Source organism: Juglans microcarpa x Juglans regia, chromosome 3S, assembly GCF_004785595.1.
Source record: "Juglans microcarpa x Juglans regia isolate MS1-56 chromosome 3S, Jm3101_v1.0, whole genome shotgun sequence".
NCBI lineage: Eukaryota > Viridiplantae > Streptophyta > Magnoliopsida > Fagales > Juglandaceae > Juglans > Juglans microcarpa x Juglans regia.
The window spans coordinates 905,955-932,811 of NC_054599.1; the positions used below are offsets into that span (position 1 = coordinate 905,955).

Consider the following 26,857-nt stretch of genomic DNA (forward strand, 5'->3'; position numbering starts at 1 on the left):
ACAAGATTTTGAAAGAAAGAAGAAAGATTATTCACCAGAATAATTTTGTAAATCTTGCTCTTCATACTATCGGACAACAGTTGGATATGATCGAAGAAAAAGTAGAAAAACATATTTTTGCTTCAGTCCCTATTTCAACAACTATTGAAAATCTTTTGGTTTTCCCCAAAGATCAACCACAAAAAAATTTAAAACTTATTGAAAAATCATTGATTATTTTACCACAGAGTCGGCCTAAAATTGATTTAAAAAACCCACAGGCCAAGACCTTGATAAAATTGATCAAATGCTTGTTGATCTTAAGAAAGAACAACATTCTACTAGTGCTCTGACCAGCAATGAAAAAGAAGTCGTTCTTGTTGAAACTATAGAAGAATCATCTGATAGTGATTCATCTGTTGCTAAGGATATTGATCTTCTTGAAAAGAATTTTCAAGATTTTGATTTAAAACCTCAGATTGCCAGATTTTCTTCAAAATGACCCAAACCAATGAGTCTGACGAAGAACTGGTATTCCAGACCTACACCTTCTGATTTACAATTTGAAGAAAAAAATTTTCAATCTCAATCTTCTTACTCTGCTGACAAAATTTACGAATGGAATACTGATAGATTATCTGAACAAGAAATTCTCAATACCATGAGTAAAAGGTCTTTAGTTGCAAATGCTTATATTAACAATAATATCAGACACCTGATATTATTATTATTTTAACACAAGGTTTTTCTGGAGTACTTCTTCATTGGTGGGATAAATACCTCACTGATGAAGCTAAAGAAACTATTCAGAACGCTATTAAGCGTAATGACGAAGGGTTACCTATTTTTTATGACACTATAGGGATGACACATCCTGATGGTGTTAATACTTTGATCCACACTATTCTTAAACATTTTGTTGGAACTCCCTCCAACATTACTAATCATATTAGTGATCAGTTGAATAATTTACGATGTCATCAAATGTCTAATTACAAATGATATCAAGATGTTTTTATTTCTAGAGTAATGCTTAGAGACGATAGTCATAAGCCTTACTGGAATGAAAAGTTTATTGATAGTCTACCCGTTTATTTGCTCATAAAGTTAAGGAAGAACTTACTGATATCTCAAGATTTCTTAATTACGAAAATTACACATATAGTGATATTTTCAGTGTAATTAAGAAACTTAGTATTAGTAAGTGTAATGATCAAAGAATACTTCGTGAACAGATGAACAATAGCAAGAAAGCCAAATACGAAATGGAAACATTTTGAAAACAATTTGGCCTTCATCCTATTGCTCCATCTAGAAGAAAGCACAAACATTTTACAAAATATTCCAAATCTCATGGCGGGACAAGGAGAAAATTCCGTGATGAATTTTACAAAAAATCTTCTAAAAAACATTTTTCTAAATCTTTTCCTAAGAAAAAGAATTTTTCAAAAGGAAAATGTTATAATCATGGCAAATTTGGGCATTTGATAATAAATGTTCTCAGAAGCCCAACAAACTTAAAAAGAAACATAATCAGTTGAATATTGATGCCAATGATCAAGAAGAGTTGTTTCAACTCCTAGAAACACAATCTTTTTCATCATCGGACATTCATGAGTTCAGTTCTAGTGATTCAGGGTATCATTCAGAAACTGAATCTCTTGATTCTCCTGATATCAAGCTTGGTTGAAATTGTGATAAATCTTGTTGCAAATTCTTGAGTAAAACAATCAATGTTTTAACCAAAACTGAAGAATAAGAAAATCTATTATTATGCTTGATTTCTCAAATCACAAATCTTGAGCTAAAAGAAGAATATATTCTTAAACTCAAAAAGACCATGGTTCGCCAAGAACCAGAAACTTTTAAGCAAAGGATTAGTTTTCAAGACACTTTAGAGATATTTCAAAAGAAAAAACCCAAAGATGTTTCTACTAGTGATCTACAACATAAAATTAATTTTATTAAAAAGAAAATCATTGAACTCAAATCTGAGATTAATAATTTTAAATCTGAAAATGATGTTTTAAAATTGACAAACAACTTGATCAAGATATTCTTTCTGATAATGAGCATATGAATGATTTTTATTCAAGCCAAAAAGAAGAGGTTGTTGCTAATTAGATATGTTTGATTCGTCAAACTATTCCTCTCAATTAATTTTCAAGAGTTATTATTATTGTTTACCATGAATTTCAATTTTCAGTTGTTGATATGATTGATTCCGGATCGGATATGAATTGTATCCAAGAATGATTAATACCTAATAAATATTTTAAAAAATCTACTGAACGATTATTCTCGGCAAATGATTTCAGATGACGATCAATTATGAGCTTGATATTGCTCATGTTTGTCAAGATAATGTCTGTTTTAAAATTTCCATTGTTTTAATCAGAAATATGTCTGATAAAGTAATTTTGGGAATCCTATTATTTCTTTTTTATATCTTTTTTTGACTGAAAATGACGATATCACTATTGATCCTTTTGAACAAAAAGTCAAATTTAAATTTGCTTCACGATTTGAAATTGATACAGATAAAAGTCTGAAATCTCTGCTTTCTGCAAAAACCAAACATTTGAATTTCCTTCAACAAGAAATCAAATACAAAAAGGTTTCAGAACAATTATCTAGTGCATTAATTCAATTCAAAATTGATGATTTTAACAAAGGTTTAATTTCTGATGTTTGTTCTGATTTATCAAATGCTTTTTGGAATAAGAAGAAACATGTTGTTACTCTTCCTTATTGATGACTTACATAATTTCTTATATTTTATCACTTCTTAACTTTAAATTTTAGACTAAATATCCTATTATTGGACTATAATGCTAAAATGTTAATAGAAATCATTGGAATTAATATGTATTCTTGAATTGAGTTTCTATTTACTTTGGGATACTCTTGAGCAGATTTTTATGTTTAATTTTAGAGTTTATAAAAGTGTAAGTCCAAACCTATTCGAATTCAAAGGACTTTCAAGTGGGAAAGACGTTGGAACAACCTAAAAACTTTCAATAAGTGTAGGACTCTTCAAATAAGGATAATGATAGGGTTTGAGAATAATTCGGATCAGAATCCAAAATGCGCTAGCGGACAACATGGACACACTTTAGTATTTTAATCATAACTTTCCGCTCCAATATCGGATTGATGCGATGTTTGATGCGTTGGAAATCTATCTTAAAGGGATACAAAGTTGTCTGTAATAAGGATTTCCAAATTCAAACTCCTGAAGTGCGTACGTGGCTGCCAAGTTGAGTTCAAAAATTTAGGCGATTTTGTGTGCGAGAATATAAAGACATTAGGGTTTCTTTCCTACCCTATTTAAGCATATAATTAGCACGAAATTGGAGAGTTTTTTTCAAATGGGTATTTCTTTGGAGTTTTTCATTTCAGACGCTGCGGCTTGCAAGGGACGACACTTTTGACTGAGAGAAGCATTTTCAGTGTTCATTTTCTTCTATTCTTCTCTCAGAACAATTATGGTGAATTCATTTATGTTGAATTTAATTTTTAGCATGAACTAAATTTTCATTATTCTAGGAAAACGATGTAAACTAGTTTTGAACTATGCTTGTTTTTCTATGTTAATTTGAAGTAATTCTCTTCTATGTTTGTCTGATTTATTCTGAGCTTATTACTTCTAATTAACTGGCCATTAATTAGATAATTTTAATATTGTGATTTGTTGTCAAAAGAGGAAATTATATGATAGATCTTGGATATTTCAGCATAGGTAAATATAGAGATTGAAAGACTTATATAAACCTATGTAGTATTAAAATCATTGATATTATTGCTTTCTTGCTTTATTAATTTGCATACTCTTGTGTAAAATGATGAACAAGAATAATTTTCAATTGACTGTCGAAGAGGCTTTTGGATGTTTGTGGAGATTTGCTAATAAACAGAGAGAATTAAATTTAATTAGTTATATGAGTAAATCATAGTGAGGGATTAGGTGAAATCGATTTCTTAGAAGTTTTCTTTCCCATTGAGTTGATCTTCGAACAAACAGTTTTCTTTTTTTTTGAATATTTTTTTTGAATTAATTTTATTTTAATTTACAATTACAAAAATCTTAGTGACTTTTCTAAATAAAGTCGAGATTAGTATAATTTCGGTATTTGTCAAAAGTAAGTTACCAATCCCTGAGGACGATACTATTCTCATCATTTTACTATAAAACTACGATACTGTGCACTTGCAGTTTTGCTCTAATCAAGATTTTGGCGCCTTTCCCGGGGATTGATTTCTTCTTATTTTTGCTAATATTGATACAAAGTAATCTTGATTTTAATTTAGAATTTTATTTTATTTTATTTTCATTTAGGTGTGTTTTTTACGTTGGATTCGCCGTGCTAGAACTCGTGACATTACTCCTTTTGATCTAGAGATTGAAAGAACTCTTTGATCACAAAGAAAGAAGAAAGTAGTAGCCATGGTTGACGGACAACATGATGCACCGCCACGCACCTTGAAGGATTATGTGCGACCAGTTGTGAATGACAACTACTCGGATATAAGACGCCAAACCATTAATGCTAATAATTTTGAGCTCAAACCGGCCTTGATCAGCATGGTGCAACAAGCCCAATTTAGCGGATCGCCACTTGATGATCCCAATATTCATTTGGCAATGTTCTTGGAGATTTGTGACATTGTAAAGATCAATGGTGTTACTGAAGACACCATTAGACTGAGATTGTTTCATTTTTCTTTGAGGGACAAGGCAAGAGATTAGCTACAATCTCTACAACTGGGAAGCATCACTAGTTGGCAGAATATGGCTGAAAAGTTTCTTGCTAAATTCTTTCCACCTGTAAAAACAGCCCAACTCAGGAGTGAGATTGGTCAATTCAAGCAAAATGATTTTGAGTCACTCTATGAAGCATGAGAAATGTATAAAGATTTGATTCGACGCTGCCCTCAACATGGATTGCCAGATTGGTTGCAAGTTCAGATGTTCTATAATGGATTAAATGGGCAAACTCGAACCATAGTTGATGCTGCTGGTGGTCGAATTTTGATGTCAAAGACAGCTGAGGGTGCTACCTATCTTTTGGAAGAAATGACCTCAAACAACAATCAATGGCCAACTAAAAGAACTATGATTAAGAAAGTTGTTGGGATTCATGAATTGGAGCCGTTAGCAGCCCTTTCAGCTCAAGTTGCTACTTTATCTTATCAGATTTCAGTTTTGACAACCCAAAGGATATCACAAAGTGCAGAATATGTTGCAGCTACAAGTATGACAGTTCCGAGTAATGAAGTGAGTCAAGAACAAGTTCAATACATCAACAATCGGAACTACAACTATCGTGGTAATCCTATGCCAAATTACTACCATACAGGGCTTCAAAATTATGAGAATTTGTCTTATGAAAATACAAAGAATGTGCTGCAACCTCCTTCAGGATTTGATAGTCAACAAAGCGAGAAGAAGATGTCACTTGAGGATGCCATGATTTCCTTTGTTGAGGAGACAAATGCAAGATTTAAAAAGACTGATTCACGATTGGACAATATTGAGACTCATTGTAGCAACATGGGAGCTGCTATAAAGAATATTGAAGTGCAAATTGGGCAACTAGCCACAACCATCAATGCCCAACAAAGAGAAACTTTTCCTAGCAACACAGAAGTGAATCCAAGGGAACAATGCAAGGTCATCACACTTAGGAGTGGAAGAGAATTTGAGAGGTCACCATCAAAGGAAACTAAGTCCACCCCTACAGCTACAAACAATGGCCAAAGCAAGAATAAAGTAGAAGAAAATGATGATACACCAAGAGAGACTGACAAGCCTCTAGAAATTTCATTTCCTGACAATCCTTCTATTCTCTCTACTCCACTTCCTTATCCTCAAATTAAAGCTCGACCTATTCAAATGAATAGTGAGACTTTAGAATTTTACAAAAAAGAAATTACTGATCTGCTTAATAAAAATATAATTAGGCATAGTAAATCATCTTGGTCCTGTGCAGCTTTTTATGTTCAGAAAAATGCTGAGATTGATAGAGGAACCCCTCGCCTGGTTATTAATTATAAACATTTGAACAAAGTCTTAGAGTGGATTAGGTACCCTATACCCAACAAAAATGACTTAATTCATCGGTTGAGTGACGCTGTTGTCTTTTCTAAATTTGACCTAAAGTCAGGATTTTGGTAAATCCAGATAGAAGGGTTAGACCGGTATAAGACTGTTTTCAATACTCGTTTTGGACACTACGAGTGGAATGTGATGCCTTTTGGTCTAAAAAATACCCCTAGTGAATTCCAAAACATCATGAATGATATCTTTAACTCATTCACTCATTTCATCATTGTCTATATTGATGATGTACTCATATTCTCCAAGTCTATTGATAAACACTGAAAACATTTGAATTCGTTTCTAGATATCATTAGACTAAATGGTCTTGTTGTTTCAGCCAAGAAAATCAAATTGCTTCAGACTAAGATTCGATTCCTTGGTTATGACATCTCTGAAAGCAAAATCAGACCCAATAATCGGGCCATTGAATTTGCTGACAAATTTCCAGATATCATTCTTGACAAAAATTAGTTACAAAGGTTTCTTGGTTCTCTTAATTATGTTGTTGAATTTTACCAAGATATGAGGAAACAATGTCGTCATTTATTTCAATGACTACAGAAAAATCTTCTTGCTTGGTCAGAAGTTCACACTAACATTGTTAAACAGATCAAGGCATATGTCAAAACTCTTCCGTGTCTTAGTATTCATACTACTGATTCTTTTAAAATTGTTGAAACAGACGCCTTTAACATTGATTATGGTGACATTCTGAAACAAATTGTTTCGCCAGCCTCTTCTGAACACGTAGTTCGCTTCCATTCTGGAGTCTGGAACCCTGCACAGAGTAATTATAGTACTATTAAGAAAGAAATTTTTATCTATAGTACTATGTATTTCTAAATTTCAAAGTAATTTACTTAATAAGAAATTCTTATTAAGAATTGATTGCAAAAATGCTAAGTATGTATTGGAAAAAAATGTTGAAAACATTGCATCAAACATATTTTTGCACGATGGCAAGCTATTTTATGTATTTTTTATTTTAATATCAAATATATTAAAGGATCTAATAATTTTATCTCTGATTTTCTTACCTGTAAATTCTTGCAGACACCCAACCATGAGCAAGAAAAAAGGAAAAGAAAAAAAAATAACTGTTTCAACCCCCATTCCTGATAGAAAACTCATCAAGAATGAACCTGTTTCACCTGTTGAAACTGTCCATAGGTTCACTACCCTTGGCAAAGTAATTCAACCTGCTTCTTTTGCTTCAACTATTTCAACCCCATATGATCCATATGCCAAAGCCATTGCTTCAAAACCTATTACTCAGTATTTGCTTCCAAATCTAAACTGAGTATATCAGAAAACTCTATCCTTTCAAAATGTTTTACATAGAGCCTAATCGGTCTGTGTATACAGATCCTTTCAAAATTGCTTCATCTTATTTTCTCCCTGGCTTTCACTGAATCCCAGAGAATTCTATAAAAACACTCCAATTTTACTCCAGTGTTTTAGTCTAGACTGATTCCATTGTCATAAAGCCTATTTATGACAAGACTGATAAATCAAAATTGATCTACCATAGTGCTTATATTTTTCGAGTCATAATAGAAGAAGAATGGGACACTAACCCCTTTACTTCAAAAAGACTCGTTGATTATGATATCTCTTATAATTATTATGACTACATTGATACTTGATCCAGATTCACGCTGTTCCAGGTAACTGATATGAGTCATTCATAATTTTTTAATTTTGATAAGAAGTTTAAAGGAAAAGTCCCCTTTTAGTTTCTCAAATGGTGGGACCAATTTGGCCTTATTCCTAAAAACTTCCCTGACATGCTCTTACGAGTATTCAAGTGCTTCACCAATGCTGTTGTTTCAAAATTGGACAAACATATGGTTAAGTTTCCTTACTGCCTCCATTTCTTCAAATGGCACAAAATCTCTCGGATTATGAAATGGAATTATGAAAGGAATGGCGATATTCTAGTTCTATAGTATTTTACAAAATGGTGGGATAGGTTCCCCTAAACCCAAGATATTATTGATTATGTGATAAGGAACTTCTCGCAGACTGCCCCAGATCTGCAGAATAAAAAAGAATTCACAGCAATCACTTATGGTTCTCTAATTTCAACTGGATATCCCAAAATCCAGGTCCCTACTTCACCATCTACCTCACAAAAGGGAAAGACAATTGTTTCCTCTAAGACTAATAAATCATCAAAGACTAAAAAGAAAAGTAATACTCTGGATAGTCTTATTCAAAAAGATTTAGTTCACTTATTAATGAAGTCTTTGGAAAAAGATAATTCTGAAGAAGAAAAATCAGAAGCATCATCCGAAATTTCAGTAGTTGATCCCTACATCAATATTTTCGGATATGATTCTGAAGATACTCCCAAGTTATCCGATGATTAATGATCCACCGATGTTACAAGACAGAAAAAAGACTGCCGTCTCTCAGATTGACTAGTACCCTCTGTCAAAAATGACAATTGCTTTATGTCAAAACAGATGCTCATGCAAGACACGTTGAGAAAGCAATCTCAAGACATCATGATTTTACTTTCACGTGAATGAACAATCCCAATTACTTTTCACTCACGGGCTCTAGTTTGCTGTTTCAATTATTGTAAAAGGCGACCCCTTAATCTATAAAAGGGGCACCTCTGGTTCAAGGAAGGCAAACTGAATTCTTCTCCTTTTTTCAGAATTCACATTGCTTCTCTTCTTCCACATAACCCTCTCCACCTGTTCTTCTGCAAGTTTAACTTGTAATTTTAAGCTTGTAATTTTACTAAGCTTATATTTCAATGCAAATTGTTATTTTTGCATCTATTCATTTTCTGAATTTCGCATACATGCATATGGTCGGTTCTACTGCCTGCTCTTATTAACTGTGCATACTCTTATCTATTACTTACTATTGGTTATTTCCTATATATATATATATATATATATATATATATATATAATTTAAGAGTTGGATTACATACAATCTTCATTTGAAGATTTTTCATGTAAGTTTATGTAGTTATGTTTAAAAAATTTTAAAATTATAATAATATTATTTTTAAAATGATATTTTTTTCTCTTTTACTCCATTCATCAATGATACCGCAGTCCCCCACTAGCAAATAAAATTTCTCAAAATTTAAAGCTTGGAACTTTATTTTGGTGGCTTTCTTCATGGTAGCACAGGCTTTGCTCGCAGATCGGTCTCTTTTTCCGGATAAGGTAGGAGATCAAACTATGACAATTAAATAAACAACCACCACTCATATATAGATCAGTCGATTTGCTCAATTTTCTGATTAGCCAAAAGTAATTACGTAATTAAGTAAACTATTTGTCTTATTAATTACAACATATATATATATATATATATAACCATGCATATTGAAATTTGCTATATATATATATAATCATGATCTACTATTTACAAATTTCTAAATCTATAACATTAATCAACCTTAAGTCTCCTAGTGCCATTTGAGGAAGTTCCACATAGCTGAAAAATAAATTAAGATATTACCATAATAAATTAATAAGATCATGTATATATTCTTCTGCAATATTTGGCTGATTTGATGAATATATTAATCAGTTACGTACTTATAAATTAGAACCTTTACATGCTTAATTACAACAATTTTAATATATGCATGTATATTAATTGATTTACATTAATTACAATAAATATTAAGAAATAATTAAGCTGATCTCACTACAAGAAATACGACTTTTTGCAGCGATTTTATGTCTGTTGGAAATAAAATCGATGCAAAAAGGCTTTAATTACGGCGATTTCTATATCATTGCAATCTTTTTTCATCAAGTTTATAAAATGGTCTTTTCCAGCGTTTTTTTTTTTTTTTTTTTTGCAATGAAAAAGTTCTCTGCAAATACTAAATTGGTATCTTCCATCAATTTTTATTTTTTGCAACAGAAGTATTCGTCGGGTTTATTGTTCGACGGAATTGCGAAAGTTACTTTTTGCAGCAATTTTTTAACTTTAAAAATGCCAAAAAAAAGTGAAAGGTGTTTTGTGACGACGACATTAAATCGCCGTAAAAAGTAATATTCAAAATTAAAAAGGAGTAGAGCCTGCGGCCTCCTTCATTTTTCCCTCTTGCTCGATATCTCCCTCTCTCATTTCCCCTCTGTTTGGCAAAACCCCCCAGACGGCTCTCTTCCTCTCCAGTCTCTCTCTCTCTCTCTCTCTCTCTCTCACGATGTCTGCATATTTCCCTCTCTCTGTTTCTTTCTCTAAAGTCTCTGTGAGAGTACACAACGCCGACGGGTTGGAGATATTCTGCTCCGCAACCTCTACGCCTCCTCGGTCCTACTCCACCACCACAACCACCATGCTCTTCGTCCTCGTCGGTAGGTCATCTCTCCTCCACCGTCTCTCTCTCTCTCTCTCTCTCTCTCTCATCTCTCTATTTTGTGATGCAAGAGTGCGTAATAAACAAGATTATTGTGTGTCTTTGATGTCTGTGTTGGTGGTTTAGAGTTGTGAGGTGCTTTGTGATGGTGATAATTCTTTAATGGATTTGGGTTATTAACATGAAGTTAGGATTTTGTTTCAAATTTTGTGTAAATGATATTGGTGTTATATTGGCAGCTCTAGAGTTTTGTTTGCTTTTGGATTTTTTTTTGGGTTTGAGAAGATTTTACTTTGCAATTGTCCTATTCATCAGTTTTTTCTTTAGTTTAGCGTATTGGGTTTGGAAAATTTGCATATTGTCGTTGAATAGGGATTTATATGTTTTAATTAGATTTTGGCATTGGGTATTAGATCAATAGGATTTATATGCTTTAATTTAACAACAGCTTGCATTAATTATCCCCAAAAGTACTTATAAAAAAAAAAATTTATCCCCCAAAAGTTTTGGGAAATCAGATCATTTTTGCCCATATATATATGAATGATATATATATATATATATATATATATATAATTATAACTAGGCAGCTTGCTATAAAGAATGAAAGTACATTAATTAGCATATATTAATGTACTTTCATTCTTTACAGCAAGCCCGATATTGCAAAACTTCTACTTCCTGCTGCCTTGAATTCTTCCAAGGCAAGTAAATATGGGTTGATGTGGTGCAGTTTGTTTGATTGCACATCCTCCAAATTCAAATTGAATTTCTAAGAATGTTCATAAGCATGAGCTTATATTAATGTGATGCAGGATTATTTCTTCTTGAATTCTTGTTATTATTATTATCTTTAATCTCTTTTTAGTTTTATTATTGGGTGTTTTGTTATCATGTTTAATGCCTTTCAGATTTTTTGTAAATTTAAGGTCCCTATTGTGAATTTATTATTTTCTCAAATAAGTGTGTAAGGGTTAGATGTTTGAGCTCCATGGTGGTTGACAGGACTCAACTTGACCATTAAGAATGTGGAGTCAGTTTCTTATTTTATCACACGAATAATTAATGTAATCTTGGAATAATTAATGTATTTAAATATGGGGTTGCTGAATGTTTTAATTAATGCATTAATATAAGGGTTAGATGTTTGAGCTCCATGGTGGTTGTTGAATGTTGTTGGTGATATACATCTGAGAGTTCATGAAAGTGAGTTTTATCTGATTTAATTAATATAGGGTTACTCAACCCCATATTATTATGTTGGATGCTTTTAATATTAACCATCAAAGAGAAATTTGTTGTGTAAATGCCTGTTGGTTTATGTGAAAAAAAGTTATAAGGTCTAACTTACATATGTAGATGTAAGCATATGGAGCAATTTGCGCACACTTCTATCCTAATTTTCAAAATCTTTTTCTTTTTACTGCATATCACCTCAGGGTAAGATGTTTAATATCCCATGTGTAGTGGGTTCAGTTTGCAAAGCAAACTCAATATTTCATCGTTAAGTTTGTTTACTTTAAAAAATAATTTCACTTAAGTAATATTCTTAAGTTTTAATTGAATGTTATATTTTGTTTTTGAGGTTGCTGTAAGGGGTATGAAATGCAGTGTAATTCACAAGTATATATTAAATATTGATTATGTAGATCACTTAAAACTCTCATGCAATGAGAAGCTGCCACATTCAGGGTCAAATAATATTAATACCCACTACATAAGTTAGTTCATCCCATTAGAATATTAGAAGAGCTTCCACCCATCGATACTAACTAGGAGTTCATTATTTTATGGAATTCATTTTTTATTACTTTTATTATTGTTATGGTGAACTACGATCAGATTTTAACTTGCAGGATCACAAACACTGCAGAGTATCATTTTTTTTTAACGTTGTTGAATTTAAATAGTGGTAGGAAGAAAACTTAACACAGTTGGAATTTAAAACTCATGTGGACTAGGATGGTTATGCATGGTTTGTGTATTTTCCTTTATTTTTGCTGCTGCTATTTGTGGTTCTTTGGTTATTTCTTAACACCTTATCTTTGGTTCTTTCTTAACACCATACACTAGCAATGCTGTCATGGCATCTTTGTGGGGCAAATAGGTACATGAACTCATTTCATGTATCGTAAATTACATTTCAGCATACATAGAGTAAAAGAAGCATGCATTGGGTTGATACGTTTCGTGTTCTCTCCCTCTCTTTCTCTTCGGTTTCGTGTTCTTTAGGTAAAATTTATGTTGAGTGAAATTTGTGTGAATGATTATCTTGCTTAATTGCTAAAACTTTGTGAGCTGCCAAAGTTTTTGGTCTTTTCTGAACTCCAGTAACTGTTGTTTGGACATTTAGGCTATAAAACTAGACCATAAATGAAGTAGGAGCTGGTTCAATCTGGATTTGTGGAATTCATTTAGTTTTAGTTTTTTTATTCTTAAGCATATACTATAATGCAATTAGTTTTTAATTTGTAATAGGTTACATGCATTTGAAAATGATGTTTTATTATAAAATAAAACTTACCATCTAAAATTGATGCAAATGTTTCCCAATTTCAATTCAGATTGAGCTTTTAATGTATGTAATAAGTGGGTATGCAGTAAGCTCACTTGGAGGCTTGCTTTTGTGAGTTTGGTCATATTGGTCTATCTGCCCTATGTAATTTCTTAGTAAGTTTGGTCATATTAGTAGTTTGGATCTTTTTTGAGTATGTGAAAAGGACTATAAACCAATCCATAGTGTAAGGTAAAATATATATCATGATCTTTTTTGCGGCATTGTAGCTTCAGCATTGTTTATAAGGGTTTATTATCTAGATTCTAACCTATGATCTTTAGTGGGCTTTCCGAATTCTCATTATGGATCTGCTGGTAATATTGTTATGAATCTCATTGTTAGATTCTGTGGTGGATGAGTATTAAAAAAAATTTATAAATTTCTTTAATATGTCCAGATACTTATAAATTTCTTGGTTTTGGCTTGGACATACCATCCTCTAGCCTTCTCCCTCGTGGTACCACTTCCTTCCCTTTTTCTTTATTTTTATTACAAGGAATGGAATCAATTACTTGTTGCTTGTGAATGAGTATTAAAGGCGGTATTGTAGTAATGGAAGAAGGGCTTTTTACATTGAATTTGAATTAAATTGTGTAGATTGGATTGAATGTAATAAGTTGGAAATGTGTGACTTTAAGTGGGTATGCAGTAAGTTACTTTTTGGAAGCTTACTTTTGTGACATTTTATTCCATTTTCATTCTCAAGCTTGGTTTATTTGGATTTTTTGGTTTTAGTTTTTTTATTTTTAAGCATATACCATAGTCCTTTCATTGGAGTTTAAGGAGATCATAATATGGTCATATTAGGAGTATGGATCTTTTTTGAGAATGTCAAAAGAATTTTACCTTACAGATCTGTAAGGTAAAATTCTGTTGGTGTGCATTTTTTTTTTATGTTCTGAAAACCCTTTTCCGGCGAGTAAAACTTGCCGCAAAATTTTTTTTCGTAAATATTGTGTATTTGCAGCGACACAATATCACCGCAAATTAAAATTATTTGCATCGACACAATTTCCAATGACAATAACTCACTGGAAATATATTCTTCCGACGATAAATTAAAATCGTTGCGAAAGAAATTTTTTGCGGCGATGTAAATAGTTTTTGGGACAATGAGAAAGCACTGGAAAAAACTTTTGCCAGCGATTTACTTAGCCCGTTGAAATAGATTGTTTCATTTGCGGCGATTTTTTGATTTTTGTGATGCCCAAAATTCGCCACAAATATGTTTTCACAATGATTTAATGGGCAAATCGAATGGGCATTTGCGGCGTTTCGATTGATATTTGCAGCGAAAAAAATTGCCGAAAAAAGTAAAGTATTTGCGGCAATTTTTGCAGTTCGTTGGTTTAATTTATAACTGAGAAGATAATTACAACGAACATGCGGTGCAGTAAAAATCGCCGAAAAAGATCATTTGCAACAAATTTAGGGGTTATTTATGGCAATTTTTGACACCGAGAATGACCCTGTTTCTTGTAGTGTAATAACAATACTAATTCATGATTTACGTACATCAATTAGAATAGGCCATTAATCATGGTAGGAAATTGTAAGATATATTATTATAATAAAGCTAAAATTATATATTTTATCAATAAGTAGTAATATTCTAATATATATATATATATTATCTATTTCATAAAAGAAATTAGGTAGGTATTTATATTTTGTTTTTGTGGAGTTAAAAGAATTATTTAATCGATTGTAAAAGAAAATGTTTTTGTGAGGGTCATATGTCGTTATTATTAGTGCCAATATTTACTGTCGTCTGTCAACCGTTGGGCCATATTTTCATTTTTTAGGGCACACAAGTTTATCTTTTGTGCGCTATTGAACTATATGGGCAGAAATGCACGCAGGGGTGTACAAAAATCATCCATCCAAACCGGCCGTAACCGAGTCAAACCGGTCGTTGAAGTACGGAACTAGTTAAAACTGGTAGGAACCCGATCAGCCAACGGCAGAAACATATCAAAATATAAATATATGGAGTTTGTTAAAAAAAAAAAATCTAAATGAAATGGTGCCATTTCGACCTAGGGTTTTAAACACCCCCTCCCCTCCCTCTTCTTCAGACTTTGTCTTCCCAGCTCCCTATCCCTCGGACTCCATCAGCAATCCCTCTCCCCTTCCAAACTTCCAACAATGGCGCAACGCAAGCAGCAGCAGCGGTGCAGAGGCTAGATTTCACCCCCTTCATGACTCCGTCGAGTTTGTCCCCCATGCCCAAGACCACTGCTGCACGCCGGTCTTGAAGTGGGATTTTGTTCTCACTTGATTTACTTCAATATTCTCACGCCGGTCTTGAGAGTTGAGGCAGAGTCTTTTTTTAAAACAAAAAATTAATATATTTGATTTTGATGTGTTTAATTTATCATCATATCAATTATCAATTCATGTTACATATTATTTGTTGTTTAAATTATTTGTTGTGTATGTACAGGGGTTGAAAAATTTTGGATCAAACTTGAGACCTAATTTCCATTGTGAGTGTTCTTGTTAGATCAAATTATTAACTTGTGCACTGATTTAATATTGTATTGTAAAATTGTTTTGATTCTTGAAATAAATTGTGAGATTATGAGCGAACTAAAATCTAGATTAGAGTCTTAGACTTGTGATGTTTGTCATGTTGTAAACTAGTTATTATTTAATTGTGTTGATGTTGTTCTTTATTTTTTTTAATTTGTTGTAATTTGTATTTAATTTTTCACATTTTAGATTATCTTTTGTCAAGTCTAATTGATCTTGATTCAATGAATAAACAATTAATTTGGGAAAGACCCAAACACTTAAGACCATTAAGTGCTCCTAATAATAGTAGTTGTCCACTTCTTAAGAAACCGAAGGGGAATGCTCCGTCAATTGTTTTGGACCATTTTACAAATGTTGAGGGTTGTCCCTTAGATGATCCTAAGAGCATCCTCAATGGATTAGTCAAAACTAAAGGACATTTTTAATGAATATAAGAAAAAATTGACTTTTGGCTATTCCATTCACATAAATCTCTACATTGGAATAGCTAATTTTTCATTAAATAATAATAAAATAATATAAGATGAATTTGGTTTTGACTATTCACATCAAATCTCCACATTGAATTATCCATTTATTCATTATATAGTAACGAGTAATTAATAATTTCAAAAATATTTAATTTTTTAATTATTAATTTATTTTATTTTATCATATTTTACTATTTTACCTATTATATATTAATTAGTAATCAGAATAATCATATTCTAATTAAATTAATATATCACTAACTCAAATTAATATATCAATGCATGAACCCAAGGCCCCAACACATGAACACGTGCACATGAACCCAGCTATTGTGATAAAATATGTGATAGAAAGAAATAGAGAGAAATAATTGATAAAATATGTATTTAGTATATGTACAGTAACTTTCAAATTTGAAAATTCTTTTGAAAGTAACTGTAACTAAAGTTCAATTATTTAGAATTTGGCTAATCCATTGTGATCATATTTTGTGCTCTGATAGCTAAATACTCAATAGATTTAGCTTTTAAATGATCCATTGAGGATGCTCTAAGGCTAAGTGTAATTATTGTGGCAAGATGTACTTTTGCCACTTAAAAGAGGAACAACATTTCAACCATGCAAAACCATCTACCTTCATGTCTGAAAAATCCTTATAAACGTGGGCCTTTAGATAGATACCAAAAAAATTGACAGGTGAGATAACACCTGAGGAGGGGGCTGGAGAGAGTGATAGTAGTGTGGTAAGGAATCTTATAACCCACAAATATAGTAAAGACCTTGTGAGGTTGGCGATTGCAGATAACGAGTTAAGGTCTAGTCTTAACGGGTTCGAGTCAAAATGGGTTGACCCGTTAAGACATGATTGCTTAAAGGGTTGATAACAGGTCAACCCGTTAAGAAAGTTAAAGTTACAATTATACTCTATACCTAAAAGTAAAATTGTTGGGATTTTAATTTCAATATTTTTATTGTTTGGATTGTAATTTTAGACTTGTAGTTAGTTTTATATTTTTTATAGATATTCTGATTTTAATATTTATATAAAATTATGCTAAACTTAACCAGGTCAAATGGGCTAATTTCGGGTCTATTTAATCTGAGTTTTACTACTCATTATCTCCACATACCACACTTCTTTTTATTTATTTTTTAAAATTTTTTTAATTTTTAATTTTTAATTTTATTTTATTTTATACTTCTTAAATTTGTTGAATTCTTCTACTCATTATTCATATACCACACATTTAGTAGGAGAAAAAAAAAGTGTGGTGTGTGGTATCTGCAGATGATGAATAAAATTTTTCTTTACGTAAACGGGTTGAAACGGGTAGAGTCGTGTTAACCTATTTCGTAGTATTCACTAACGGGTCAAAATGGGTTGACACGACACGACTCGTTGTGTTAATGAGTCGTGTTAGAGTTTGAGATTTTGACACAATAAACTTAACGAGTTGGATTAGAATTGACTTATATAGTATAATATACATGCCTTGACATGACATAAATATGACCCGTTAACAATTTGACACCCTTATTGAGAATGTTTGATGCAGAAGCCGACATGAAACTGTTCGATCGCAAACTTGCAACTATCGTAGCTGCCAGCTTTGACATGGTGATCATCTACCGACCGATCGATCGGCATCGCTACTCGATCCTCCCTGGCCATTAATGAACTCTAGCTCTCATGTGCGGATTAACTTCAATATATAGAAGCCATGCGGGCAGAATATCGTGTGTGCGTGTGTATATATATATATATATATATATATATATGTCATGTCATCAATCCCCATTCCCCATATAAATTGTTCACAATAAACGAACAACGTGTACACACACATATATAACCATTATAATATTATATATAGTACGTAGGAAACATTAATTAAACGGCCGAATCAGTATTATTTTTTAACAAATAATAATTTTGTGATCACTTATTATGGCAACATTAATCTTTAAAGTTTGTTGCCATGCATACATATTGACTTTCGATTTTATTGCTTTAAGGAATTCCAATAAAATGACCTGCATGCATGGCTCTATCATAGATATTATATGAGCCCCATGCATCCCCCCGTGCTTATAGTTTCTCCTCCTCGAATCGGAAACTGTTGAAACTTGGATGTAGGTGTGTACTCCACTTGTAATCATGTGTAAAAATTGCTAAATCCATTTGTTTTTGTGTACCAGTTGGCTAAATGCAGTGCTGGAATTCGGTCCGGAGGATCATTCTTCGGCCCAATCTGAACCCATCATTTCAGATATATACTAGCTAATAAATAACCCATCAATGGGGACTTATGGGGCTAAAAATGCTCTCTCTTATGCCCCATTTAACATTGGGTGGGCTCTTGCTTTTGTGTGGTAAAAGTGGGCTAGTTTAGAAGTCCAAATGGTATCCACAACCCTAAAAATAAAAAATAAAATAAAATAAAATAAATGTGCCGGTGGCTTTATTAAAAAAATAAAAAATATAAACAGAAAAAGGAATAATCTGAACTTAGAGTTTCTTCATCTTTTTATATTTTTGAAAGCCATTTTATTTTGAATATATATTCATCTCTAAAGTTTTTAATTTACACTTTAAACTATGATTAGATTTTATCAATAAAAAGACAATCTTAATGACAAAGTCTTGACCAAGGATGTAAAATACAGAAGTTTATAGTATAAATTGTCAACTTTCATAATTTAGAATATAAAAAAATAGTAGAATATAAAGGCTCTTATCCATAAACTTAGACAAACCTAATTGAGAAATTTCATTTTTTTTTCCTTTTCAATAAAAGGATCTTCATAATTAAAGCCAATAAATAAATAAATAAAAGTGGTGATCTACGGATGCAAATTGTATCTTTAAAAAAAAAAAAAAAAAAATCTCCGTGCCAATGTCTAATTAATATTATAGAATTTATTACGATTATATAGAAATTAATATGTTCTATGTCAGCAGATTCAGAAGGATTTGATAATAATAATGTATTAGGTGTGCAAATAAATTCTTTTTCCTAAAAAGGAAAAACAATACAGATGCCAGATCATTACTTCGGAAACCTGCAACTTAAGGCCTCGTTTGAATTCGAAGAGAAGTTGAGATGAGTTATGAATAATAGTAAAATAAATTATGAATAATAATAAAATTTATGAGTTAAAATTGATAAATAGTAGTAAGATAAGTTAAGAATCCAAACCGGGCCCTAAGTCCTTCTGAATCTGCTCCATAGAAAATCTTAAACCCAACCACACTTCAGACAACCTCAGACAGCAACAGTTCATCTCTGTCTCGCATAATATTATTTTGGCCTCTGAAAATTATTGCATTCCCTTCAGGGGGTGGATCTACTTCACAGCAAGTCCACTTCAATCCCTTCAGAAACTGGTCGAAAATCTGCAACCTTTTCATCGCTCGGCGTGAGGATCAGATACAGGAATTATAACTTTGCTAAACTGCCCAGAAAAAAAAATGCAGAGTAGGGGATCGAGTACCCGGCTATCGGGTATGACTTATCGGTCTCGAATCCCGACTCTCTTGCTCTTCATGTTTGCCACCTTCTCTACCATCTATGTCGCTGGCCGGTTAGCTCTCTTCAAAATCGCATTTTTTTTTCCTAATTCGACTTGTAATTTAATTGCTTTTTTTTTTTTTTTGAGCCAGTTTCATACGAATTTATGCTTTTCTTTTATTTTTCCTGGGGTGATGTTGTATAGGCTATGGGAGGATGCGGAAAGCCGGGTATATTTGATAAAAGAACTTGATAAGATAACTGGGCTGGTGGGTATTCCTTCTTATGCCTGAATTTATGTTCTTTTGTGATTTTTTTGCCTCCACTTTTTCTTTTTCCTTTTTTTTTCTTTTTTTCTTTTAAAAATAATTTTCGGAACAAAACGATCCTGTGCCATGTGTACGTTTGGTATGGGGTAATACCAATTTTGGCTCTAATGCAATGCTAGCATGTTTGACACTATTCTCTAGTTAAAACGATTTTTGCAATTTGTTGGCTTGCTAATGGCATGGTGAAATGAATATTTTTTTTTAGTTCCAAGTCTAGAATAATGATGGTTAGTACATTCATTGTGGGATAATCCAAGCTTGGACTTTGTTGCATCATTCAGTCTTCCAGAATAATGCTGGTTGGATAATTCTTACCGTGTTAAGTAACCTGATCTGGGAGGGTTAATGACATAATCAGGTTCTCCTATATTTCTTGACATTTTCAGTTAATATTTGGTCTGTTGGTCACTGTGAGGTTTCTGGACGATTAAAGTGTTCATGGTAGGTTATGTCACTCCTGATTTGAAACATGTATATCTGAGACATATACCTGCACGTATAATTGACGCACTTGGAAATAATTAAGCTAACCTGTGGTTTTATGTATACTTTAGGGGCAATCTGCTATATCAGTCGATGATACATTGAAAATTATAGCCTGCAGGTTAGCTGGTATTCATATGCAACTTGGTTTGATTTATTGTTCTCCACATCTGCTTGAGGTTTATTAGCTGTCATTTTGTTTAATCTGAATTTCCATTGTTATTTAAGTCTCATGGGTCTGATTTGGGAAGCTTTTCTTGTCAGGGAACAGCATAAGAAGCTTTCAGCCCTTCAGATGGAGTTGGCTGCAGCTAGACAGGAGGGTTTTAGTTCAAAGCTTTCAACAGAAATTGATGGGACTAATTCTAAAAAAAGGCCTTTAGCAGTGGTAGGAATACTCACAAGTTTTGGCCGTAAAGGCAATAGAGATGCTATCCGCAAGGCATGGATGGGAACTGGTACATTGTTTTCGTTTCTACAGTTCTACAGGTTTTATATCTTGGTATAAGAATACTTTTTCTGCTTATCCCAGATATTTTTAAAATTGTCTGATCTTATTATAGAAGGCAGTTGCCAATGCATCCAAACTCCTAAACACAAAAGCCAGGGATAAATATCAATGCATAATGTAGACAGGATAAATGTAGTTTGCCTTTTCTCACTTGTAAAAAATGACAGGATAAATGTAGAATCAGAAATCTAAATACACATGATGGTCTTGAAGGGTTCCATGCAGAATTTGGTATAATCGCATATGCATTTGAAGTTGTAACCAATAGGGTTTTGTATGACAATGCTGTGTTATATAAGAGTTTGGCACAGCCATTGCTTTGTGTACCAATGACTCTATCTGGAAGGACAAATCTGGAAGTGCACTACCAAACAACTTCAGTCAGAGTTGGGGTAGTCATTTAAGCCTGATCTACAAACACGAGCCAAAAGAAGTTCATGTTATTAATTACATAATAGACCAGTTACCGTTTCTGAAACTAATAGATGCCTAATGGGAGCCTAGGAGGGAATGCCAAGGTGATTAAATTAGGTGTAGCTAGCCAAATAATGAAGTGGACCTGATCAGCTGTTACCACCCAAGAAACTTCCAAGCCACCTCTGCACTTATACTCCAAAGATTACAACTGGAACTTCTTGGAATTATCATAAAGCCTGGTTTAGACTAGTAAGGAACTAATGTGGGAGTTTTCACTTAATGCACCTTTTCGTTTTTTGTTACTTTTTGTATGTTTATCAGATAATGCAACTTTATCATACTATCATACTTTACCCACCTAATGTATTAACAGGGTGTTACAATTTTCTCCACTCAAATCCCTTGCGTCCTCATTGGGGCAACTTCACATTGAGTGCTCCAACACAACATGCTATTAGTAGGTCTGTTTTGATAACATTTGTAATGACCCAAGGAAAGCCCAAGATATATCTTGGCTTATACTGTAAAAAATAGGTGAGGTTATTATTGGGGCTCCGTATAATCGTTATAAAGTTTAGTGTCATATCCACTTATTTAGGAACCAATGTAGAACCTGGCACTCAATGCACCTCTATGGTGCTTGTTCTCCCTATCGTACTTCACCTATTCAATGTGGGCTTTGCGGCTTGTTACATCAGCAAACGTGTGGGATTGATGTAGTTATTTACTATAGTTAGACATGTGCTTTTGTAGCATACAAGGTTGTAAATATCATGTGCCATAATCATACCCTTCATTGGCCTTGGCTGTCCTTCTTATTACAGGCTACAGAATTATGGATGACTCTGCCCACATAAATGTATAAAATGTCTTCATCAGTATGGATTCTAGCAGTGGAATACTGAATATATTTAGAGTGTCATTCTTAACAATTTAATATAATTTGTACACCTGTGCTGACCACTATTTTTTTTTTTTTTTTTTTGGGATAAGTAAAAGAAGAAAAAATAATAAAGCTGGCCACTAAAATTTTTAGAAGGTGGATAAATTTATAGGCAGTGTCTGAGTAAATCTGTGGTGTTGCACGCACCTGTGGGTAGCCCAAGTGGTAAGGGCGAACTTGTGTGCATGAGCCCCATGCCACAGGTTCGATTCCCCCTGGAATCAAACTGCTATTTAAGTGGGAGGCCGTGGCGGTGGGTTGCTGTGCTAGTCTCTCCAGCGGTTTAGGTTCCATGGGTGAGTCCTAAGGGCTTTGCCGTGGGGTTGTTCCCCCGTTGTTAAAAAAAAAAAAAGCTGTGTTGTCGCTAATTTAGAAGCAGAAAGATCAGATGATTGCATACAGAAAATGTGATTGCTCAGTTGACATTGCATACATCAGCACTGTATGTATATTTTCTCTTCTTCATTGTAAACATGTAATTAGTAAGTTCTCTTCATGAGATTTTCAATTCCATTAACTAATGGTATACTGACTAATAGAATTTGTCAGCCTCTGTAGCTCTGTAGCTTGCATGCATAGTTTTTTATGTTCAGGCTACACTATATATGTGCGAAGGAACGAAACTAGGGGAGACCCAGGAGGGCCCTCCAAAATAAATATTTGGGAAAAATTATAGGCGGTTTTTTGCCCATTTTGCCATCATTTTCTTTGAAGAAGGTTTGTAGAATTTTTTTAGTATTTTATTAAAGGTCCCCCCCCCCCCCCTTCCCCCCCAAAAAAAAAAAAAAAAAAAAAAAAACACCTACCTCGGCCTCTGACTGAGACTTTGGTCCAAGTTTCTTCCCTGTTTCTGTGGTGTATTTGTTTCTGGATATATTTTTCTTTGCAAATCATTACTTCAAGTGAACACTTATCTTTTTAAAATTTATAGCCTTTGGAGGTTTTGAGATGATTGCTTTATCTTTGCAGGTGCAGAGTTGAAGAGAATGGAAAACGAGAAGGGCATAGTTGTACGATTTGTTGTTGGAAGAAGGTTTTCTTCTTTTGTTATTATTTCCTTTCTACTGGTACGGTGCATGCTGAAGAAATATATGGTGGTGGCAGGGCCTTTTAATCTGATGGTGCATTGTTTTGCAGTGCAAATCGTGGAGACAGTTTAGACAAGAGCATTGACAGCGAAAATAGACAGCATAATGACTTCATTATTCTTGTATGTCATTAAGTACTTCCCCTAGATTCTAAAATGCCTTATTTTGAATGACTTCGTTCTCTCTTGGTAATAAATTTATGGGATTCAGTTACCTCGATGCATTTTTTAGCCCATGAAGGTCTTTAGATAAGGTGTTCGTCTTTTGTATTGTCCAATACTTCATCCTTTGAAGCGGATTAAGCACATTTGTGAGTCAACTAGCAAATAGTAAATAGAATATTAGAGTATATGGTCAACAAAAAGCATGATTTAAGGAAACTAGAAAAATCATGGTGACACTAGTTGAAGATCCAAATATGTTCAAATTATATTTGGTGGTGACTTTCATGACTGCTCAACCTCTATTCTTTGTGCAGAGAAAGAGAGCTGAGAGTAAGTTACAGGGTCCAAGCTGCATAAGCTCATTTACCTGATTATTTTTGCCCTTCTTGTGGACAGGATAACCATGTGGAGGCAGCTGAGGAGCTTCCGAAGAAGGCAAAGTTGTTCTTTTCTCATGCTGCAGATAAATGGGATGCCGAGTTTTATGCTAAAGTCAATGATGATGTTTATGTGAATATTGGTTAGTACTATTTTTTATTAGATGGATTAATGGGTAATCTAATTTTTCATTGGAAAGGTTCTCGCATAGAAAGTTGTGGAACTCTATTACTTGTAAAAACAAAAAAGTTGTGGAACTCTATTATTATGGCCTTCTCCTGAACCAAGCATGCACTGGCTCAATTCAATAAGCAACTAAGCAAAACCTCTCCCTAATCATTCGAGTTCAGATATACAAATCTAGTTTTCCTACACTACTCTCAACTGTCATATATTTCTTTTATGTCTACCTGCCTTCATGGCTTATCATTTTGGTTTTCTGGACAGATGCCCTAGGTGCTGCACTTACCGCTCATTTGGACAAGCCTCGTGTTTACATTGGTTGCATGAAATCAGGCGAAGTTTTTTCTGAAGCGTGAGTTTAGTTTCAAATACGAAGGATAATGCTTAGAAACAGGTTGAATAAAAATTTAAAGATCCTCAATGATTTTCTTATACTTGTAATCACTTGAATTTTCAGAAGCCATAGATGGTATGAACCAGACTGGTGGAAATTTGGCGATAAAAAATCGTAAGTCTTACTGCTACTTATTGCATCTTGAAATTCAAATAGAAGAGGAAACTTTACTACTTCTGATAATCCTGATATTAATGAGCTTTGTAAATGTCAGGTACTTGTTCAAAGGATACAATTTTGTTGAATTTCAGCCTTTATTATTATCTTTTTGTCCAAGAAAATTTCAGTCAATTTGGTTGCTTGCAAATATTGCTAGAACATAGTTTGCAATGTCATACTATTTAGCTTGACTGGCATGCATTGTGCGCCCAAACTTTCACATTTGGACAATCATCTCACTGACTCTAGGGACTAAAGATTATGCCAAATGAATGCATAATGAAGTTTGAGGCCACGATATGCAGCAAGTAAAGGAAGTCTTATATTAAAATTAGAAGCACCTAGTGTAACTAGGTGTTCTCTCTTATTAGCTCGTGTACTTTGGCTACACCTATTTACTTGATTCAATATAATTTATTTTACTCGTCTAAAAAATTAAAGCACCTATTTTCTGTTCACTTTTCCTGCCAACTAGATTCTTTGATTTTATTAATCTTGTGACCACCGTTCAAAAAAAAAAAAAAAAAAATCTTGTGTCTAAGCCTATTCTAAGCACATGATATACAGCTATTCACATAAGAATTTGTAAGTACAATTGTTTGGTCCTCCTTCCCAAATTAACTATTCACTTTTCCAGCCAAGGTTACCCTTTCCTTATTTCATTTCAAATTTGATTGATGTGAGGGGAGTTATATATCATTGATATCTCTAGACTGACGCCTATTATGGGACATATTATTATAGACAAGAAGACAGTCACTGAAGTAGTAGCATCTTTTACTTTTCACGTGTTTGCATCTGAAACTCAAGTAAGTTTGTTGCATCCAACAGATACTTTCGCCATGCTTCAGGTGAGTTGTACGTCATATCACAGGCTTTGGCTAAATTTATATCAATAAACAGGTCAGTTCTTTTCTCCATTGGTGCATATCTCACCTTTTATGTTAAAAGACTAAAATGAGGATTTTTGAGTCTGCAGATCTATTCTTCGTACCTATGCTCATGATGATGTCAGTGTTGGCTCCTGGTTTCTTGGGCTCGATGTCAAGCATGTTAATGAAGGAAAGTTTTGCTGCTCATCTTGGTCAGCAGGTCTCTCTCTCTCTCTCTCTCTCTCTCTCTATCTGTATGCGTATCTGTGTGTTTACCCCATGCTTGCAGATACATGTCTAGTGTTGATTGAATAATTTTACTTCCATACCAAAACTTCTGGAAGTTTTACTTCTAGTTAGTTCTCACATACAATTTATGACCTGTCTCAGAGCCTTCTGCCTCAAAACAACAGCAGATCCTTAATAAAAAAGTGGAAAAATAAAATCTTCCTACTGATCAATTATTACACTTTCTCCAGGTGATTGCTCATTTTTTCTTTTTTTTTCTTCAGGACCTATATGTGCAGGTGTTTGATTTAATTCACTTGAAAGATGGTTAAATGAAAATATGACCAGACTCGGATGGATGATTGTTTTGAAGGTGGTGTTATGCATCTCACATATATATGTAGTCTGCTAGATGTGAGGCTTGGCAGACAAAGGATTACTCTTTGAAGAGTTTGACAGAAAAGAAGCATCTCTCTTTGAAATTTTTTCTTGCTCACAATTAAATATTAAAAAGTCTTGGCTAAATCTGGATACAGTCTACAGGTAGTAGGGTTGACTAGCACAGGTTACTGGAGACAGGCAGAACAATACAAAATTTTCTGTGACCTGATACATCATTTTGTCTTCTAGTTTCCTTGTTAGTTATTTTAGGTTATTCTTTCGTTCAGGGGAAAAGAAAAAGGAAGGAGTGTTTGTTTTCCATGTTGGAACTTAAAACATCTAGTTTTCATACAAAGCTGTTAACTGGATTGTACAATTCAATCCAATGATATCTGTTTCTTGTGCTATCTTTGGATCATTGAATACAGTTTGTTGAGGGGGGGCCTAATTCTTCAGATCGTGAACATGATAATTTTTTCTAGGAAGACAGATCCGATATGAGATATCTATATCTACTCTTGGCATTATTCTTAATTCAGCCTGCTAGATTGAAGCAGGTGTTTTGAATTGGAGACCTGGGGACATTCCAAGCTAGCAGTCTGTATGATGGTAATATTTCTTGTTTCAGAAAAAAGGCTTGTTTATCCACCCAAATATCAATAAATAAAAATATAAATCTTTTCTGGGCCAGGGCAACCAAACCACCTCTACTCCCCTGGTGGTACCACCGCTTTTCATATGCTATGCTTTGTGGCCCGTCATCACTCTGCCCAGGCAACCTCTGTCGCCAATCATTTTTGTCCCATTGCAGCCACCCTCTACCAT

At 33.4% G+C, this 26,857-nt stretch overlaps 1 protein-coding gene, 1 long non-coding RNA gene and 1 other non-coding gene across 4 annotated transcripts; 2 read left to right on the forward strand and 1 right to left on the reverse strand.

The window, feature by feature from the left end:
• Positions 1–2,657: 2,657 nt before the first annotated feature.
• On the forward strand, positions 2,658–16,949 carry LOC121258114. The gene is made up of 3 exons (XR_005939341.1): positions 2,658–2,668; positions 3,240–3,243; positions 16,805–16,949. It is a non-coding gene; the product is annotated as an uncharacterized LOC121258114 (long non-coding RNA).
• LOC121258916 lies at positions 4,820–4,926 on the reverse strand. Its single transcript, XR_005939467.1, has one exon. It is a non-coding gene; the product is annotated as a small nucleolar RNA R71 (small nucleolar RNA).
• A 2,281-nt stretch (positions 16,950–19,230) lies between the features above and the next one.
• On the forward strand, positions 19,231–26,438 carry LOC121257758 (hydroxyproline O-galactosyltransferase HPGT1). Of its 2 annotated transcripts, XM_041158965.1 has the most exons (12): positions 19,231–19,575; positions 19,708–19,771; positions 20,386–20,435; positions 20,579–20,772; positions 23,155–23,218; positions 23,323–23,395; positions 23,834–23,957; positions 24,263–24,350; positions 24,456–24,506; positions 25,383–25,454; positions 25,531–25,643; positions 25,936–26,438. In XM_041158965.1, exons 1-12 carry the CDS (start codon positions 19,463–19,465, stop codon positions 25,956–25,958), a joined length of 1,029 nt encoding a protein of 342 aa, XP_041014899.1. In that variant the 5' UTR covers positions 19,231–19,462; the 3' UTR covers positions 25,959–26,438. The 2 variants fall into 2 exon arrangements, with proteins under 2 accessions (XP_041014899.1, XP_041014900.1); XM_041158966.1 differs by lacking the exons at positions 25,383–25,454; positions 25,531–25,643; positions 25,936–26,438 and adding an exon at positions 24,699–24,979.
• Positions 26,439–26,857: the final 419 nt, after the last annotated feature.

What these genes read in the sequence shown, in the direction of transcription:
- LOC121257758 (XM_041158965.1), top strand. Translation starts at nt 19,463, where the DNA reads ATGCAGAGTAGGGGATCGAGTACCCGGCTATCGGGTATGACTTATCGG. An exon ending in TGATGTTTATGTGAATATTG is followed by an intron (nt 23,958 to 24,262) that starts GTTAGTACTATT and finishes TTTTCTGGACAG; the next exon opens with ATGCCCTAGGTGCTGCACTT. An exon ending in AAATTTATATCAATAAACAG is followed by an intron (nt 25,455 to 25,530) that starts GTCAGTTCTTTT and finishes TTGAGTCTGCAG; the next exon opens with ATCTATTCTTCGTACCTATG.